Genomic DNA, 20,982 nt, shown 5'->3' with positions numbered 1-20,982 from the left:
GACGCGCAGGCTCAGCGGCCATGGCTCACGGGCCCAGCCGCTCCGCGGCATGTGGGATCTTCCCGGACCGGGGCACGAACCCGTGTCCCCTACATCGGCAGGCGGACTCTCAACCACTGCGCCACCAGGGAAGCCCTGGCAGGCCGATTCTTAACCACTGCGCCACCAGGGAAGCCCTTTGGCTAGTTTTTAGAAATTAATTCTCTGTGTAAAATACTGTTCAGAATCCCCTTTTCTCCTTGTTTTTTTTTCCTGTCTTTATTGGAGGTGATAGTTTTAAGCCATGAATTCAAGTTCAGACCTCGCCATATAGAAATTCTCACATTTCATTCCAGGAAGGAGGGTTTTCAATGCTTCTCTCTAAAAGAGGATTGATAGTCTTCCTCTAAGAGAGTGGTTCTCAGCCCACCCATCGCTCTGTCAGTTATGTAGATCTCACACAAGAAACCAACTTTTTAAAGAAAATAACATTTACATGCTTACAGGGCTTCTGATATAATGACAGTGTTAAGAACATAGAATTGTACTGATGGGAATAAGTTTTATTGCTATAACTTTAGAACTCACACACAAAAAATTTGGTTCATAGTTGAAAATTATAGTGCTCTTGAGTGTTAATTTTCCACTAAACATCTTTAAGACTATAGGTAAAGAACTTCAATTTGTTAGGACAGATGACAAGAGAAGGTGGGGTACTTCTGCATCTGGACGGTGGGTACTGAAGGAGGGCAAATTCCTAGTAATTATTATGTAAGCCTGCATTTTTTTTTTTTTTTTTTTTTTTTTTTTTTTTTGCGGTACGCGTGCCTCTCACCGCTGTGGACTTTCCCGTTGTGGAGCACAGGCTCCGGACGCACAGGCTCAGCGGCCATGGCTCACGGGACCAGCCGCTCCGCGGCATGTGGGATCTTCCCGGCCCCGGGCACAAACCCGTGTCCCCTGCATCGGCAGGCGGACTCTCAACCACTGCGCCACCAGGGAAGCCCCGAAAGCCTGCAATTTGGATGACCGTTGCATATTGGTGGAAAGCCACTGCCCTAGAGAGCATGGCATTTTCCCTCTTCTGTCCCTGTGGGCAGAGAGGTTATTTTCACTGTCTCCCATCCACATTGTAAACAACAAATAGTTCTGCAAGCTCAAGGGAGGGGACCAGCGGTATTCCTAGAAGTTTAAAAACAAATTCCAATGTCTCAATACTTTGCCTTCCCTCACGACCCTGTGTTAATAAAAAAGAGAAATGATCTTCTGGGCATCCATTAATGAAAAAGAGTTAAGAAAAAGTCCACAGCAATTTGCAATCTCAGGAGTAGGTGTGAAAGGTGCCTTGGGCCTTCTAGTGGCTGAGGTTAGTCACTGAAAGTAAGTGTAGAATCCTCAGTCACAGCTCCTGCCCAAGGCCTTGAGTAGAAGGGAGATTTTCATAAGAATAGTCCTGTAATTACCCTATGTTAATTATAACCCCAGAAAACTAGAGCTTTTTGTTTGTCTCTCTCTAGCCTTGTCCTTCTCTAGGGGAAATCCTAAGGACTCCATTCTCTCTTCCTCTTTTCTTCCTTCCAACAGCTGATCAGGTTTGGGAAAATACCTGAACATTTCTTGGGGTTAAGATTCTCCCCTGACCTTTTCCAGGAGTCACTTGTTCTCTTTGGGTCTTCCCAGACCTTCCAGTTGTAGCCCCTCCTTTCCATAGACAATCTTGACTTTCAGGACCAGGTGAGTTGGATAGAGGAACTCATCACCTAGGGCATTCCCTTGCCAGGGCTGAGTCTTCAACAATGCCAGGTCTGGCCCTGGAATGGCCGATGGGCGTAGCTTCCACTAGAGGTGTCATGTCCAACATTTCTGGGGCCACCGGGCAAGGCTCACCACTTTCATGCCAGGAACGTGACCCTTTGGAATATTTTCATAAACCTTTTGAAGGAGCACTGTTGTGTGACTTGAGAAAGGATGCAATTAGGGAAACAGTTTCCAGTTTAAAAGCTGTTGTCTTAGTGAGTAGATGATCTTGGAAGGAATGAGTGTCTTAGACATCTTGTTGGTTTCCTATAGATGGCCTCTCTGAACTCACTTCCCTGGTTTTGGTTCTGTTATAATTTTGGATAGGGACTTTTTTTTTTTAACATCTTTATTGGAGTATAATTGCTTTACAATGGTGTGTTAATTTCTGCTTTAAAACAAAGTGAATCAGCTATACATATACATATATCCTCATATCTCCTCCTTCTTGGGTCTACCTCCCACCCTCCCTATCACACCCCTCTAGGTGGTCACAAAGCACCGAGCTGATCTCCCTGTGCTATGCGGCTGCTTCCCACTAGCTATCTGTTTTACATTTGGTAGTGTATATATGTCCATGCCACTCTCTCACTTCATCCCAGCTTACCCTTCTCCCTCCCTGTGTCCTCAAGTCCATTCTCTACATCTGCTCCTGTCTTTATTCCTGTCCTGCCCCTAGGTTCTTAAGAATCATTTTTTTTTTTGAGATTCCATATATATGTGTTAACATACGGTATTTGTTTTTCTCTTTCTGACTTACTTCATTCTGTCTCACAGACTCTAGGCAACCATCCACCTCACTGCAAATAACTCAATTTAGTTTCTTTTTATGGCTGAGTAATATTCCATTGTATATATGTGTCACATCTTCTTTATCCATTCATCTGTCAATGGACACTTAGGTTGCTTCCATGTCCTTATTGTAGTAAATAGTGCTGCAATGAACATTGTGGTACATGACTCTTTTTGAATTATGGTTTTCTCAGGGTATATGCCCAGCAGTGGGATTGCTGGGTCGTATGGTAGTTCTATTTTTAGTTTTTTAAGGAACCTCCATACTGTTCTCCATAGTGGCTGTATCAATTTACATTCCCACCAACAGTGCAAGACGGTTCCCTTCTCTCCACACCCTCTCCAGCATTTATTGTTTGTGGTGGATAGGGACTTTTTCAGAGTCTCTCATATGCGCTGCAGAAGAAATTTTAATTCTTTTTCTGAACTGAGAGGGGCTCTGTTTCAAGGTTATTGCTTATTCTTTGCCATCTAATTACTTTTTCCTGTTGTGTTTGATAATATTTTTCACACATCCAGAGTTTGTATTACTATATAAGAGTTCTAGGATTAACTGGAAATAGTAAAATGCTCTTGCTACAGATTTGACCCCTGTGTGTCCATCCGGTAAGCATGAAGTGAGTACTTTACTTAAACTCTGTTCTATATCTCTAGAGATTCTCTTATTCTTTTTTTAGATACAGTGTATATCTTTGTCCCTATATCAGGTTTTAAAGGGGTTCTGCTTTAAATAAAGGAAACATTTTTATCATCATGTTATCTTGCTAGCATGTGTCTTTATAGAGGGCTAAAACCATTTTTGTTGCTGTTTTTACATATTTTTATTTCCCATGTACTAATTCCCAAGGAATTAGTCATTCATGAAGTCTGAAGTTTAAGCTTGTCCATTTATTATTTGCTCAAATTAAAAAAAAAATCTCTTGAAATAAAATAATTTCCAAGGCCATTTTTAAATATATTCTGAGAATATTTTATTATTGCAAGGAGTACCAGATATCTAAATCTGAAAAATTTCCATTTGGTCTCTAAACACTGGTTACACACATTCATACGGTAAATGTAAGGATAAGTATTTTTGGTGAAAAATTTTTCGTTTTTTGAGTGTGTGTGTATGTGTGTGTGTGTGTTTCCTTGGTCCTGATGTGCAAAATATTTCTTAATGTGGGTATCAGAAAAATTTGAGAAATCTCTAGCCCATCTGTGCTCAGGTCCCCAGCCTAATCTCTCACCATTTCTCCTGCCAGGCTTCAGGCACATTGATCTACGTGACATTCCTAGGCCACCCTTTCTGGCCTCCAGCCCCTATGTCTGTATACTGCTCAGTTTTCCAGGTCTGCCCTACCCTCTCGCCTGCCCCTCTTTGCCACTCCTGTCATTTTTCCAAAAACAAAGTGTGTGCCCTCTCCCATACAGCCAGCACTGACCTAAGAGTTTACCCACTGTCTGTGTTGGTTACACGATCCCTGTCTTCTCATTTTTGGGAGCATACTTGGCATTACAGTTGCTTGTCTTTCCACCAATTCTTTTTTTTGGTAGTGAGATCAGAGAGTCAAGGAGGACAAAGGAGGGGAATTCCCTGGTGGTCCAGTGGTTAGGACTCCGTGCTCTGCTTGCTGAGGGCCCAGGTTCGATCCCTGGTTGGGGAACTAAAATCCCACAGGCTGTGCTGTGGTCAAAAAAAGAAAAGGTCTCATGTTAATAAATACTCTGCTGATAAATAAAGTACACATAATTTTTAGGTTGTCCTTCAATAGGGCATTAAAAGAGACCATGTTTTCCTGGTTATGTATGGGATTTGTATTCTTTGCAGACAATTAAGAAAATAGATAAAATAAACATGACTCATACTTCTACTACCCAGAGATTACATTGTGTTGTTGTTTCCTCCCAGTTTTTCTTCTGTGAATATCTCTATTTTACATAGCTGATTGTATGTAAATTACCACCAGTGATATTATATTTACATAACATAAGCATATCCCCCCAAAGCTAATTTTTTTAAAGGTCATGATAAATCCTTTTTTTATCATTACTGTGGTAATCTGTATAACAACATATGTATACATTTACATGTTCATGCATTTCTGTTTTTTTCTGTAATTCTATATGCATTGCTGTTATGGACTGAATGTTTATGTCCCCCCAAAATTCATGTATTGAAGTCCTAACCCCCAATGTGATGGGGATGGGGCCTTGGGGAAGTAATTAAGATTAGATTGGGTCATGAGGGTGGGGGCCCACATGATGGGATTAGTGTTTTTTTAAGATGAGGAAGAGAGATCTCTCTATCTGTGCCTGTACAGAGGAAAGGCCATGTGAGCACACAGTGAGAAGGCAGCCATCTGCCAGCCAGGAAGAGTGCTCTCACCAGTACCCAAATTGACCAGCACCTTGATCCTTGACTTCCTAGCCTCTAGGACTGTGAGAAGTAAATGTTTGCTGCTTAAGCACCCATTCTATAGTATTTTGTTGAAGAAGGCTGAGCTGACTGAGGACAATGACTATAGGTTTCAAAAATGACAACTTAGGGCTTCCCTGGTGGCGCAGTGGTTGAGAGTCCGCCTGCCGATGCAGGGAACACGGGTTCGTGCCCCGGTCCGGGAAGATCCCACATGCCGCGGAGCGGCTGGGCCCGTGAGCCATGGCCGCTGAGCCTGCGCGTCCGGAGCCTGTGCTCCGCAACGGGAGAGGCCACAGCAGTGAGAGGCCCGCGTACCACAAAAAAAAAAAAAAAAAAAATGACAACTTAAAACTCTCATTGAATTTTTTAATAGCCACTAAGGGATATAATGGTAGATGTTATGCTTTGTTTGCTTAACAAAAGCTTTTCAGTTTCTCTGTGGGGGTCTTGTAAATGATAAATTATCTAATATATAGGATACATAGGGTATATATATAATATAGGATATAGATAGCTAATATACAGGATATATATACTATATAGGGTTTTGATAAGGCCATCTTGCCAGTGAAGATGAAAACTCAGGAATAAGGAATAAGGTAAAAATTTATAGTAATTAATAAGAGCTAACACTTATGGGCACATACAACACCTCAGGAACTGCACTCAGTACTTTACATATATAAATTTGTTTAAACCCATTTAATCCCAGTGTGCCAGCATTAAAAGCTCAGATCTTTCAGAGCCACATCCAGAGTGTTTAGACCATGAGCCCTGGAGCCAGACAGCATGGGTTTAAACCTCATCTCTGCCGCTTCCTAGCTGTGTAGACTTGGACTAGTTACCCCCCTCACCTCAGTTTCCTCAGCTGTAAAATAGTCTTAATAAAGTATTTATGTCCCAGGATCGTTTTGAGGATTAAAAGGGTTGCTGCAAGTCAGCGCTTTGCATGGTATCTGGTCTGTGGTAAGTGTCCCATAAATGTGAGCTTAAATGGGTCATTCCCTTTTAGATTAGAGGTTCCAGTGTTAGGGAATTTTCTATTTCAATCTTGGATGTATGGACTCATTTCCCATAGGATGAGGCTGAGCCCCAGACTGCTTGTGGGGCCAGTGAGAGGCAGACCCACAGCTCCTCAGCCTGTGACATATGCTTCTTTGGTCTGACTTGTCCTTCACAGGAAAAGGGGGACCATGGGATAGAGGGCAGCAGACTTTTTCTGTAAAGGTACGGATAGGAAATATTTTAGGCTTTGTGGGCCACAGATGGTCTCTGTTATAACCACTCAACCCTGCCATTGGAAGGGGGAAGCAGCCGTAGAGGATACACAAATATTGGCTCTGTTCCAGAAAACCTTTATTTATGGACACGGCAGTTTGAATTTCAGATAATTTTCATATATCATGAAATATTTTTTCGATCCTCCCTCCCCCCTCCCTCCCAACCATTTAAAAATGTAAAGCCATTCTTCTTTTTTTTTTAAAAAAAATCTTTATGGGAGTATAATTGCTTCAAAATGCTGTGTTAGTTTCTGTTGTACAGCAAAGTGAATCAGCCATGTGCATACACATGTCCCCGTTCTTAATTCTTAGCTCACAGGTTGTACAGAAACAGGCGTTGCTGTCATGAGTCAGCCCTCAGACTCATCTTGCCCTTTTGCAGAAGGTGCTGTGGCCTTTTTTCTTTAAATTCCAAGGACTGAAATAAAGAGTTTTCTTCCATTCTTTCCCCCGGTCTCCTTGTCAAACTGACTCTGGAAGCAGGGTGTCTTGAGATGAAGGGTTTTACGGGCCATTGCTCTTTTGTCTAATTTTTAACCAGTCAAGACATGGTTGGCAGTGAGCTTGTCTTTTGAAATTTTGAACCCTGCTCTTAGGGACTTTTATGTTATACCGCAGAGAAGAAATAAAAATAACCAGCAGATATGGCCCCTCAAGATGTGAAAGTAACTAAGTTTGCTGAAAGGCACTGCAAAGTATAAAGCAAAGGAAAAAATGAATAAGAAAGGCACACTGTTAATAAACAGAACCCTCTTGTCAGAAAACACACTGGCTACTGTTTTTAATGAGTTTGCCATTCCTGCAGCTGCAATCAAGACACGTTTCAAATACTGTAGTGGTTTTTTTTCCCCCTTTGGGCTGCATAGGGTGGAAGCAGGGAAGAGGTGGTACTGGAGTAAGGAGAGATGAAAACATTACGTTCATAGTCTTTTTTGTTAGTTATAGCCTTTAAAGTTATATGCAAATAGAGTTCATTGGATTTGATTTAATTCATCCAAGAATATAAGTATGAGGGAAGAAACTTATTCTTTACATTGGAAACTCTTGGACATTGCTCTACTCACATGATGATTTTCTTTGCAAGAAAAACATTTTATTTTTCAAGAGCACTGGGCTTTTGTGGACTGACATGAATAGAGATCGTCACCCTGAAGCCTGTTCTGAGCTGACCACCTCATTTATGGGCGTTGGAATCCACAAAGCCCAGGGGAGCCCCGTGTTGGCCTAACAGAGCACAGCTGTTTCCTTTCACCCCAGCAATGGAAATGATGACCTTGACTCTTGGATACTACCACATAGATTCCTTCTGTTTTGTTTTTGAGCAGAAAACATCCTGTTTCATCATGCTTGTTTAATAGAATAATTTAAATATGCCTCGTAGAAATAACATTAATACTTTTACTTAGCCTGAGACACATTTTTTTTCATACCTACAGGATATAAATTAAGATTAATACTCCCTGCATTTGCTTAGATAAATGTGAGAAATATATGTACATAGTAAATTCTTATTTTTCTATCATTTTTCCTTGTTCAAGTAATTCTCTTCCTCATCTTTCTTTTTGATTGGTTATAATTATCTAAAATTGGTTATCATATCTGCTTTTGGGGCTGATGGGAGAATATTATATTTTATATACTAGCTGAATTTTGAGATTCATAAAGTAGAAGAATATTACCCATTCTTTAGAGTCCTGTAGCAAATTTCTAACTTGATCAGATAGTTTAGAGCAGTGACTTTCAAAATTTTTTTGACCTTGACCTCCAATAAGAAATATATATGTTTTACTTAATGACCTGATGCATTCAAAAATACACACACACGCACACACACACACACACACACACACACACACACACACACACACACACACGAGCATAGGGGTACACAGAAGTTTACCTTCCCCTCATATTTCTTCCAAAGTCTGCCATTCAGCTTTGGGTGACTGACCAAATGATGGAATGCCTACTTCAGTGTCAGCTTTGGCACCCCAAGACTTGTACTTGATCAAGGATTGTAGATTGCATAGGTATCCCTTATGCCATGCCAGTGATGCAAACAAGGCATGCCATTTGGATTTACTGTTCTCTTAATATTCACTTTGAAAGATAGGTACATACTGTAAATGTAACTTAATTCAAGTGTCCTCTTTGTACTTTATATATGAAAATTCTCTCAGTCAACTGAAAGTATAAATGTACATTTTTTTATAGGAGAATAAAATATTGTGATAATTAATGATGATTGTGAGGCTATGAATTTTATATGTCCAAATGTTATTATATAAATAGTAAAAATCATAGGTGTGGATTGACAATGTTGAGAGAATACAGTCCCTAATAATTTGAGGGAAGCAATTGTCTCCTTTGTGGGATTGCTTTCAATGAAATTGCATCACCAGCATTGAGCAAATCTTCAAGCCCAGGAGATGAAGAGGAGGTAAGTCTTGACCTCAGTCAGTTTCTATTAGGGGAGGAAGGACAGCTTACTAACTTGGTGGCAAAATCATCATCAGAAACAGCTACACTGGCAGAAGTATAGCACCATAATATCTTGCTTTTATACAGACCTCATTTTAGAGAGAATATTTATTTAGTTTTGCAGAAGTTTTATCAGGCTGCAGTTGACAGTGCTGAGGAATTATGGTTCCTGCCCTTTTATATCAAACTTTAAATATGGGTCTACCAGGATTTTTAATAATAAAATTGTAATCATAATTAATTTTTGAATAAAATTTCAGATTTATTCTTCTTTCCCAGTAGTTCATTCTGTAAAGGCAATATTTAGCTTCGGCAAATGTTGATTTTAATATTTGGCCATTTGGCATTATGCCAAAATGTATATTTGGTAAATTTCTAAAATAAACATTTATTTCTGCATCCATCTGTCCAGTCCTCCTAGTGAAACAAAAATTTCACAAAGCCATAATTATTTCTATTATTTACAGTGTACTCTGGTCTCTTCTGTTTCATTTAATATTTTTTAAAGCCACTAAATTAGTTTTACCATCTACTAATATGTCATGATCTACAGTTTAAAAATGTTGAGACTCACTGTACTCTGGGGATAGTGACATTGTCTAAGGGGGGTCATTTTTATATGCAATACAAGGATGGTCTTCTTCCTCAGAAATGCATTTAAGATCTCAAAGACATGTTAAGACATAAAAAATGAATTAATGCTACTGCCAAGTAATTTTCTATAGTGGTTGTACCAGTTTACACACCTACTGGTAATGTCTGAGAATTCCAGTTGTTCCATATCCTTCTTAACGCTTAGCGTTGTCAGTGTTTTTAGGTTTAACTATCATAGTGGGTGTGTAGTAGTTATCATAGCCGTTTTAAATGAAGTCCATCTAACATGTCTCATGCCTCCCAACATTTTTCAGCAGAATGTAAATGAAATAGTCGATCTGTTACAGATGACTAAGTTCTGATGTTTTGAATAGTCATTCTTCTTGCCATTTATGGTATGTCTATCCATTGTGGTGAGCAGTCTGCTTTTAATGCTGTCGTAGTGGCTCGCTCTAGAAGCTTTTCCTCCACTCTTCCACCAACAGAGAATAAAGTAGATTAGAAATTGTATGTTTGAGTTTGTAAGCCCCAAGTCCTTCTACATGCTACTTCAGGGCCTTAGTGGTGCAACAATACATATTCTTTTTGCAGACCTCAGAAACAGCAAATTCCCTTACTCATTGCCTGTTCGAGACCCCATCCCAGATCCCCTTCCCTCTATCAGCCTCAACTGCTATGGACAAGGATTAGTTTATCAAAGTCGGGGGTGAGGGGAGGTTGGGAGGTGGTAGTAGGGGAAGCAGTCAGCCTAACTCCAGAGGAAAATAGTATTTGGCTGATGACTAGTGGACTCAGCCTTTCACTACAGGGTCTAGGTGGGTTTGCAAAGAAAGAGAAGGGTGTGCCTGGCAAGGTGAGGAGCCAGCTGCTGTTGGTGTCATAGGAATTTGCTTATCTTGATTATGTTAGGAGGCCAGCCCTACTGAAATCCTTAACACCATTCACATGCTAGTTCATGTTTATTAGAGTCACATAAAGCATCAGGCAAAAGATTGGGCCTGTTTCCAGTCTTAATTCAGGGTGAATTCCAGGGTGACTTCAGGTAATTCATGCCATCTTCTCAGTTCCACTTTCTCCCTTCGTTGTATGTAAACAGAGTTCTGTGAGAAAATGATCAAGATGGAGGGTATCTGAAGAAGGCATCTAATTTAGCCTCTCTGCATATACAAGAACACAACTATTTTACGTTGTGAATCTGCCTTCATTAAATATGTTTGGAATTGATCAGCGCCTACTCTTGATGATTTACTAAGATGGTTTTTTTGTTTGTTTCTTTTTTGGATGTCTGCAAGGACAATACTATAGAAACACAGAGTACCCTGATTTTTTTCCCTTTAGTACTCTGTGTAAACCTGTGCTATAGAATATTGCACACAGTTGAATTAAATATGATGTAAAAATGATCAGTGAATTAAGTACTATTCTCTTGAGAGGCTATATCCAGGGTTGGTAAACTAATCATGAAAGTCATCTGTTTTTCTCCTTTATGCTATTCTTTCATAACCTCTGCCTGCTTCTTTGTATTCTTTCATTTCTACTTGACTCAGCTTTGAGAATGGAATAAATTAAGGCCTAGAACTTTTATAATATATGAGTTAAAAGGGACCCACAAGGGGCTAATATCCCAACATTAATTGATAAAAAGGATCGTGTATGTGAAAGTGTTTTCTACAACATTACATAGAGAGAGTGTTCCCTCGTATAATGGCCTAGAGGGTTGCCTGATGTTCTCTGTTTAGTATAAATCAAGATGCAAATAAATCTCCAACTCCCTCTTAAGTTGTGAACATTTTAAGTAAGACAATCACAAAAGATACAGTTACAAAAATCAGCAGCTTAGTCACACTCCAAGTTTTCTTTTTCCAGGTTTTAAAATTTATACTGAATTTTATCTAAGCTCGTTAAGTTGACATTGGATCTTGTTTCCAAAATCATACATAGCCTGTCTCATCCCTGCCCTTCCCTCAAAGGAGCAAGAACATTCTGTCATTTTTGAGTTTGGTCACCAGTGGATGCATGCTTCCTTGTGTAACTTCTCTTTAGAAAGTCTGAAGTAATCAAGATAGTTAATCTCTCAGAGAGACAGGTCAGCAGAAAATATTTCTCCTGGCAGCTCCTCCTTCCATTTAATGTTTCCTTTCTTAGGCCTGAGGGTGTGGGGTAAAAAACAAACTCCAAACAAAAAAGAGTTTTCACTTTTACTTCTAGAAGTGGCACTAGAATTCAGATCGCAAAAATAATGTTTTCTTGCAGCCACACTAAGTAATGGGATTTGAGCGGCTCTTCTATATTAGGGCATTTAGAAGAAAGAATGATTCCCAACCCTCCATACCCCCAGTGAAAGTATCTTTATTGTTTTCACTGATAATAAAAGTAATACATGCTCAGTGTAATAAATTTAAACAATGCATATAAAGTAGAATGTGAAGATTCCCATAATTGGTGTTTTCACTCAAGATGTTTGTGTGCTGTCAACATAAATAGATGGTACTTGGCATACTGTTCTATAACATGTTTTGTTTTGTTTTTTTCCACTGAATATTTTGCAGGCTTTTTGCTACATCAGTGTCTGTGGGTCTGTCTGCAGCATTCTTTTTAAATGACTTTATCATAAGGTTGAATCAGAGTTGATTTACATAGTCCCCTCTTAATGGACATCATGTCATTTCTCATTTTCTGATGTTCTAAATTTGTGTCATTCAGTAGGCTAGCCACCAGCCACTTGTGGCAATTTAACCTTATTCAAATTAAATAATGTGTAAAAATCAGTTCCTCAGTAGCCATATTTCAAGTGCTCAGTAGCTATATGTGAGTAGCACAGATGTAGAGCTTTTCCATCATTGCATAAAGTTGTATTGGACAGTGCTGTTCTAAACTACTGATTTTCAGACTTTTTTTTGAGTACATGTTTCCATTCCTTTATTCATCCATTCTTCATTCATTCAATAAATAATTATTAAGTGCTTCCTATGTGTCAGGCACTGTGCTAGGTACTTGGATATATCATTCATAAAACAAAGCACCTACCCTCATAATGCTTAACATTCTATCAGCAAATGGTTTTGACTACTCCCAGTAAATGTATTTATAAGTTGTATATGTATTCTGTCATGCTGTTATATTTTATTTACTTATTTATTCAGTATTTATTTATTTATTTATTTATGGTTGCATCAGGTCTTAGTTGCAGCACGCAACTAAGATTTTTTTCATTGCAGCACTTGGGCTTTTCGTTGCGGTGTGTGGGCTTCTCTCTAGTTGTGGCGCACGGGCCCCAGAGCTCGTGGGCTCAGTAGTTGTGGCATGCGGGCATAGTTGCCTCGCGACCTGTGGGATTTTAGTTCCCCGACCAGAGATAGAACCTGCATCCCCTGCATTAGAAGGGGGATTCTTAACCACTGGACTACGAACGAAGTCCCAATCATGCTGTTATATTTTAAAACATGTTAAAATAGAAATGAAAATGAATAAGATAAAAATGTACATAATTTCTGAAGTAGTCTTCCTGTGTCCCACCTTGGGGACCACTGCTCTGAATAATGCCCCTGGACTAGGTGGTCATCTCTAAAGGTTCTTCCAGTACTGAAACTGAACTCTTATCACATTTTAAGTAGGTAGTTCTTCTATTTTGATATGTGTAGGCTTTTTCCGACACTGTTTGAATTTGTTCTTATACTTATATATTTATTTAGCAAGCATTTATTAAGTCCATACTATATGTCAGGTAGGTGCCAGGAGTTTGAACAAGTCAAGGTTCCTGCCCTCAAATGATACAGGCCAGCAGATCAGTTATTCTGATACCAGGTGTTATGGAAATGCAGCAAAGGGACATATAAAGAGAGAGATAGTTTGGCAGAATGGACAGCTCTCATGAACATGACTCATTTTGGGATAGTTATTGAACTCTGTTGTGGGACTTAATGGAATCACAGATTTCTCCAACAGGTACAATTTTTCTCCCTGATATTTTCTTTTCTCTTGGAAAATATAAAATCCTAAGCCATTAATTTAAGAATATTCAACTACTGTTGATTGTCCCATTAAGTATCTCTTTATGTTAAACTCTCACCTTTCTGTTTTTAAACTTAGATCTTAGGGTTGGAGAGGTTCTACATAGGACAGAAGCTAAGTACAAATAATTAGGTAGCTCCTGTTGTTTGAGGGGGGAAGGTATGTGTTTATTCATACTTTCATTTAACAAATATTTTAAAAATACCTCCTATGCAGAAAAAACACTTAATTCCAAAATAAATTTCTCACAGGGGCTTTTAGTTAAGGAATTCTGAAGAATATAAAGGAAAATACTGTTTACAGCAAATTTAGAAATGAAAGAACTGATCATGTGTGTTTTCTTTCCTTTCTTTCAGGGCAAGTTAAAGTGTTCAGAGCTCTTTATACGTTTGAACCCAGAACTGTAAGTATTCAGTTTTTTGCTTTCAAATTGACCTAAAAACCAAAAGTGATTTCATTTAGATACTTCCTCTGTCCTAAATGGTCATCAGCTGCTTCAACCCTTCATTTGACTAAGGACAGAGCCCTCTGTGGTCCAGCCCCCTTTCTAGTCCTGCCGTCCTCTGCTCCTTCCCCTTTGTGGACCATTCCAGTATGGATTTGGTGCACAGTATAACTCACCTCTGAACTCTTTCTAGACTCATGGCTCTGCACCTCTCCAAGCTTTGATTACACACTTCCTCTTCCATAAAGACTTTCTGATCACCCCAGGAAGGAGTGGGATGGCTCTCCCGCCTCTGAACTTCTGCACTTGGCATTGGCAGTCCTGCTCACCAGCATAGTGTCTAGGGTGCAGAACACAGGGGTTTAGAGCTTACAGTAGCTTTTAGGACCCGCTCTGCCTCTTTTAGCAGCTGTGTGAGCTGGTAAATTCAGAAATTACCTAACCTCTGTGCTTCAGTGTACTCATCTGTAAAGTGAAAATAATAATAATCTCGTAGGGTTTTAGTGAGAATTAAGTGAGATTGTGTAAAGCTGCTGTTACTGTTAAGGAGTCATTGTTACTATTAGAAGGAGTAGTGGTTACTATATTCATAGACTCTTAACACATACTTTTGATTGGTTGATGTATTGATTACTTTAATTCACCTCCAGTTCTTTTCCAGGATGGAGTCTCTCTACTGTTATTTATTTATTTTTGGCTGCGTCGGGTCTTCTTTGCTGCACGAGGGCTTTCTCTAGTTGCGGCGAGCAGGGGCTACTCTTCATTGTGGTATGTGGGCTTCTCATCACGATGGCTTCTCTTGTTGGGGAGCACAGGCTCTAGGCGCGCAGGCTTCAGTAGTTGTGGCACATGGGCTCAGTAGTTATGGCTTGCGGGCTCTAGAGCACAGGCTCAGTAGTTGTGGCGCACGGGCTTAGTTGCTCCGCGGCATGTGGGATCCTCCCGGACCAGGGATCAAACCCATGTCCCCTGCATTGGCAGGCAGATTCTTAACCACTGCACCACCAGGGAGGTCCCTCTACTGCTTTTTAAAAAGTCTTGGTTATTATTGAATGCACAGGAGAAAATAGACATTTAATTCATTAGGTTTTTTGAATATTCCACATTTAAAATGCTATTTTTAATATCCATGGTCCCAAGGATCCTAGGTTGTCGAGCAGTGCTGCTAATTCATCCTGTGTGTGCTGGATGGTCAGTAATGGCTACCTCATGCCGTGCTGCTCCCACACTCTGCTCCTCTCCATCTCCCCTCAATACAGATGTGAAAGGGGAGGTGTCTGGCTGATCAGGTCCCAGGGGTCTTCCTGACTGCTTAAGTGCCCATTCTGTACCAGTTGTTCAGTATTTTGAATATCATCCTAGAACTAGGTTCATCTTAACATTCTTTTCTGAATGAGACTTTCTTTTGGGCAAGCTCAGTTTGGTCTTTCTTCCCTGGGCAGGGACTCCAGAATCTGAATGTCATGGTTCAAGTTTAGGGTCTACCGTGTACCTGCTGTATGGCCTTGGACAAGTTACTCATCTATAATGTGATAAGAATAGCACCCACCTCACAGTGTTGCTGTGAGATTGTGTCCAGCAGTGCCTGGCACGTGATAATACTATAAAGTGCTAAATGAAAACATCTGTGGAGAATTTGATTTCTTTTTCTTTTTCTTTTTTATTAATTCTCAGGGCTCCAGGTTGACAAATGTGGAAAATTTCAAAAGGACGTCACGGTCTTTCCAAAATTTCTCATAAAATATATATTTGCATAAACCAACCAAAATTAATGCCTTGAGAATTATATGTTACCAAGAATATATGGAACAGGATATACATTACCAAGTGCGTACTCATTCCTATAACATCCCAGTGGCCAACAATTTACTTGTTCTGATACCTTGTGGTTCTTCAAGGAGAGAGGAAAAGAAGAATGTGGTCAAAAACCAAAGAACAGACTAGAAATAGACAAGTGCTTACTTGATTGTGTCACTCTTTTCGCATCATAGTCCATGAATACGATGCCAGGAATTTAAAAGTCGATCCTCACTGAACATTTACATTGTGTCCTGCAAGTGGTTTCTTAATGGAAAGTGTGAATATTGGAGGTACAAATCTCTCTAAGTTTTAAAATCATGAAATTACCTTGTGGTTTATATTGCCACCAGCAGTCTGAAGAATTTGGTAAATGACCTCCTCAGCTACCTTAGGAAAGACTGCCCCTAGCTTCTGGCCCAGCCGCTCCGCGGCATGTGGGATCCTCCCACACCGGGGCGCGAACCCGGTTCCCCTGCATTGGCAGGCGGACGCGCAACCACTGCGCTACCAGGTAAGCCCTGCCTCTAGCTTCTTTGGAAGAAGATATTTCAGCGGGGGTAGCATTGTGTGTCTGGGAGCTATTGATTAAAAAGAAAATAAACCTTCCACTCTCTTTTCTCAGGATGAAAAATTAGCGAGACCTTTTTCTACCTGACTGAAATCGACTGCCTGTTGTTGCTCCCTTAGTTGAAAAACAAGTCTGATCTAATAGGTAGCTGAGGCAGGCACCGCTATTGAACAGCAGCCATTAATTTAAAATCCGAAACAGCACAAGAAGTTTTGAAATGACTGTACTTGGTGACATTTCCCAAATCATGCATTTTAGCAAACCACAAAAGAAAATAATTATTTACAAATACCATATGATTTTAAAAATTGAGGTAAAATTCACATAACACAACATTAACCATTTTTTGTATTTAAAGTGAACAATGAAGCGGCATTTAGCACAATCACAATGTTGTGCAGCCATTACCTCTGTCTAGTTCCAAAATATTTTCACTGTCCCCAAAGAAAACTCTGTACCCATTAAACACTGACTTCCCATTCTTCCAGGCTTTATTCCTTTTTATGAGGAAAACTAATTACAGAGACTTGTGTGTGTTCTTTGTTTTTTAAGTTATGTGTTTGGTACTTTCTCAAAATGTGCCTTTTGTTTCAAGGGTGAATGATCTTATTAAGTGTGGAAATTCAGGCAAACTTGACTTTTGTGATTTTAGACATGACTCCTTCACTTCAACGTAAGCACTGATTGAGGAGGATTCATTGTTAGACATAAGTGGGCAAGGTTAGCTTCTCTTCAAGGCATTGAACTCTTTCAAAACTCCAAGAAACTCAGTCACTCCAAAAAAATGCTAAGATTTCACATATATTCTATTTTCTTTACTTCCTTACATCCTGCTTCATTCTCCCCACCCATTCCTTACTGTCAGATGACAGGAGAGATAGTCAGATGCTGTTCAAATTGCCAGCTAAGGCCAACCGTTCTGTTGTAAGGATGGCTACTCCATCCCACCAGCTGGGATGCTATGGTGGCAGTGAGTCACCTTTCTGGCCTCTGAGAAGTGAGCCAATTAACAGCAGGGAAGTGCTAAAGTAAACAATTGGTTACCCTAATCACTTTCTATATCCATCACATATTGGTAGTAACATTGATCATAGATCATCAGGACATTTTAGAGAAAAATTGAGAGAAGTCTTAGAAGGCTTTACTTTTTTTCTTCCAAATGCCTATTTCCAATAATATTAAAATGTATGTCATTGATCTACATAGGCTCAACTAATTTTGCATAGATATGCTATGTGTAAGTCTAGTCTCTGCAGATCGAAGTGTAAATTGAGAAGTGCTTCAGAAAGTGCTTCTAAAAGAGGAACTCACATTTTTTAGTTTCATTAATCATCGTTTGCTAATTTTTATATTTGAATGCGTATTGCATCTAAATATTTATGAACTGTGGTTGCTTAAAGCATGATATAGCTGATATAGTCTTCATTTATATTCATGGGGAAATAGTTATAAAAATAATAGAGATCATCTTTGAAACTAAATAAATGACTGTTGCAGAGTCACATTTACTGCCGTAGTCTGCAGCTGAGAGAGGAGGAGATAACCAAAAGGAAAATGAAAGAATGAAATAATTTGTTTCACTAGCATAATTTTTATTTGTTTGGAGCAGTAACTGGAATCAAATATTAAAGCCTTAAAAAATTTTTTTTTCCAACCAGCATTATGAGACTAATATGTGCTCATGATCTTATCCTATGTAAAATTTTGTGCCCTACATTCTTCACTCAGCGTGACAATGTAAACATTTCCCAATATCTGAAACTTGCTCATCAGTAGACATAAATATACATATATATATATTTTGGCCACGCCGCACGGCTTGCAGGATCTTAGTTCCCTGACCAGGGATTGAACCTTGGCTACAGCACTGTAAGCGCTGAGTCCTAACCAGTGGACCACCAGGGAACTCCCTAGACATTTTATTTACTCATACAGTCATGCTGGTAAGTGTTATCTACTGATGGGAAAAAGATGTTTAATTAAAGTGCCTGGCTTTATTCAGGGAGTTTGTAGGACATTTGGCTGGTATAAGAGCACGTATTGTCTGTGTAATTAATTAACCCCTTAGAGCTTGCTTATGGTCTAGAATGAGTTACTGCTTCATATCTTTCAGCTCTTTAGTCTTATCAATGGTTGAATTATGTATTAACTGTTCTCATATATAAGATATTTATTCTGTCTGAACATGAAGAGTTAAGATAATGGTTTTCTCAGAATAAGTAGAGCACGATGTTGATATGAAAGTGTTTAAGGATTGAAGGCTAATCGTTTAGGAGAGAGCCAAGCTTCTAGCTATTTTTCATGGTTTTAGTTCTAGACATTTATCCTTTTATGAAAAAATATATATCACCTTTTGAAATTTTTACAATGAAAAAGTTTTATTAATATTCTATTTTGGTATAAAAATGCCTTGCTTTCATTGTGGAAGAAAATAAGGTGTGTGTGTTGGGGGGGGAATTCTTGTTTCTTATATTCTTTGAAGTTTATCTTGGGAAAATTCACATCTCTATGCATGTGTTAGCTTGTCAATAATGTTTTGTTATATGGTTTATGTGCAGATTTAAGTATATAAAAACTATGCTGTCTATAAGGATTTTAGAATCTGGAATTGTATAATTATCATCATCATTGTATTCTAATTCATGAAAAAATCACATGGAGTAAAACTTAATTTTTTTTTTTTTTTTTAGCCAGATGAATTGTACTTTGAAGAAGGTGATATTATCTACATTACTGACATGGTAAGCCCAGCCAATATTTTGTCATACCACGCATGAACTAAAGATGTACAAGACTATTTTGTATAGCTGTAATATTGTACATTATTTTCATGTATATCTGTATAGAAATACATATACCCAAGTTTACTCACTGAGCATAATTTGTAATAACGTAAGATTGGAAGTAGTCCTTAGTCCATCAATAGGAAAATAGTTGAATAAACTTTGCTGTATCTACAAACAGAGTATTATGCAGCTATAAAAAGGAGTGAGGAATATCTCTATATGATATTATGGAGTTTAAGTGAAAAAAAGCAAGGTGAAAAAAATGTAGATAGTGTGCCTTTACTTATGTAAGTAAGAAAGGGTGAGAGGATATACATACACTTATTTTCCTCAATTTAAAATAAAAAGTCAAAGGAGGAGTCGTAAATTTTTAAAAAGTAGTTTCTTCTCTGAAAGGAAAGGGAAAAAGGGCAGAGGAAACATAGATGGAATATAGACTTTTAAAAAATTACACCTTGTTTTGGAGATCTGTCTTTGGAATCATGTAAACTTTTGCATAGTTATAAAAGTAAGTTAAATGATAAAAAGCAATCCCTAAAAATTAAAAGCAGAATGAATCAAATGAACTTAGTTGTACCCCAGGTATTTGGCATGACACACAGAGAGGAACTATTCCAAGTGACTTTAAAACTCAGCATTTCGACTGAATATCTCTAGTAGAATAATATGAAGAACAAAAAGAACTTCTACCCCCAAATTATAAACAGTTTTTAATCATGATGTTGGAGAAGTGTTGGTATTGTTATTCTGAGATTGCTGCATGTGTGTTGCAGTTTAGAACAAATGAGTCATTAAGTCAATGATGTAGAAAACTGGCAGTTTCAGCCTGCAAGAAAGGATGTACAGATAGATGTAAGGTCAATGAAGTTAAGTAGCTCTGCATTTGAATTGGAAGTATGTTGTATTTTATCTAAAATAAAAGAAACAAAAAGATTTCTTGCTCTGTCCTTTGAAAAGGCCAAAAAGAAAAAAAAAAAAGACCAACCTAATAATAATATGTTATTTCCCATTAAAAGGAACAAAGTTCCTTTGAGAAATGTCTGGTACCAGGTTGGGGGCAGGAAAGGTACAAGATAATCCCAGGAAATCTCGTTCTTAGAAAGCAAGGAAGCTCCCAAAGACTACTAAGGTCACACTGGAAAGACACAGAACTAAATTGAAGAGGCTGCCACTGGTCAAAGATAGGAAGGACAATTTGAGCAATCAGTTAGGGCAACAATCCCAAGGATTGAAACAAATCTACTCTGTTTAAATTCATGAGCTCCTAATGATATTTAAAAACAAAAACAGACATCATAGGTCAACCTGAGAGAATGCTAGGGAACCAACTTTTTATTCTGATGACGGTTAAGAAAAAGAATCAGTATTTATTCTGACAATTCTAAAGGAAAAGAATCAGTATTTATTCTGCCTATCTCCATGAACTTTATCTCCGGGTAACCTGAGAGTTGATGAGGGAAAGTTAGTCTTTAAAGTAATATTCTAGTTATTTAAATGAAGAAGGAATGATTGAATGTCACCATTTGCAACCCTTATGAAATAATGGATCCAAATAATGCTCATCAGTGGTTACTAATGTTACAAAAAGAGAGACATTGTGTGTCTCCTGATGGAAGAATCAATGCTACACATGAAATAGTCTTGCTAAAAAATTGAATCTAAATCTAATTAAGCCTCTAGAACTAATGACCGATTTATAGGCAATACAGGGAGCAGAGGAACACTTTTTTATTTTTATTTTTTCCCGGTGCGCGGGCCTCTCACCGCTGTGGCCTCTCCCGTTGCGGAGCACAGGCTCCAGATGCACAGGCCCAGCGGCCACGGCTCACGGGCCCGGCCGCTCTGCGGCATGTGGGATCTTCCCGGACCGGGGCACGAACCCATGTCCCCTGCATCGGCAGGCGGACTCTCAACCACTGCGCCACCAGGGAAGCCCGAGCACATTTTTTTTATAACAAGGGATACAACAAGGAAAATCCAGACTCTTCCAAACTCTTCGGAACAAACTAGTTTCTTTGAAAAGTCTATTGTGAAGGAGTGAAAAAAAA

At 38.9% G+C, this 20,982-nt stretch overlaps 1 protein-coding gene and 1 non-coding gene across 3 annotated transcripts in view; both read left to right on the top strand.

Annotated features, from left to right (window-relative positions):
• LOC102984490 (osteoclast-stimulating factor 1) overlaps positions 1-20,982 on the top strand; it is a 46,523-nt gene that overhangs the window by 7,667 nt on the left and 17,874 nt on the right. Inside the window, exons 2-4 of one of the 2 annotated variants that reach the window (XM_055087126.1) lie at positions 13,692-13,738; positions 15,455-15,607; positions 18,839-18,889. In XM_055087126.1, the coding sequence (XP_054943101.1) occupies positions 15,584-15,607; positions 18,839-18,889 (75 nt within the window). In that variant the 5' untranslated portion in view covers positions 13,692-13,738; positions 15,455-15,583. The remainder of the gene's footprint in view (positions 1-13,691; positions 13,739-15,454; positions 15,608-18,838; positions 18,890-20,982) is intronic. The other variant, XM_024126897.3, reaches the window with a different exon arrangement.
• TRNAQ-CUG (transfer RNA glutamine (anticodon CUG)) lies at positions 4,142-4,214 on the top strand. Its single transcript has one exon. It is a non-coding gene; the product is annotated as a tRNA-Gln (tRNA).

This window comes from Physeter macrocephalus, chromosome 9 (assembly GCF_002837175.3).
Source record: "Physeter macrocephalus isolate SW-GA chromosome 9, ASM283717v5, whole genome shotgun sequence".
Classification (NCBI taxonomy): Eukaryota; Metazoa; Chordata; class Mammalia; order Artiodactyla; family Physeteridae; genus Physeter; species Physeter macrocephalus.
Note: the sequence above shows the minus strand (reverse complement) of the source record. Positions and strands in the feature narration are given on the sequence as shown.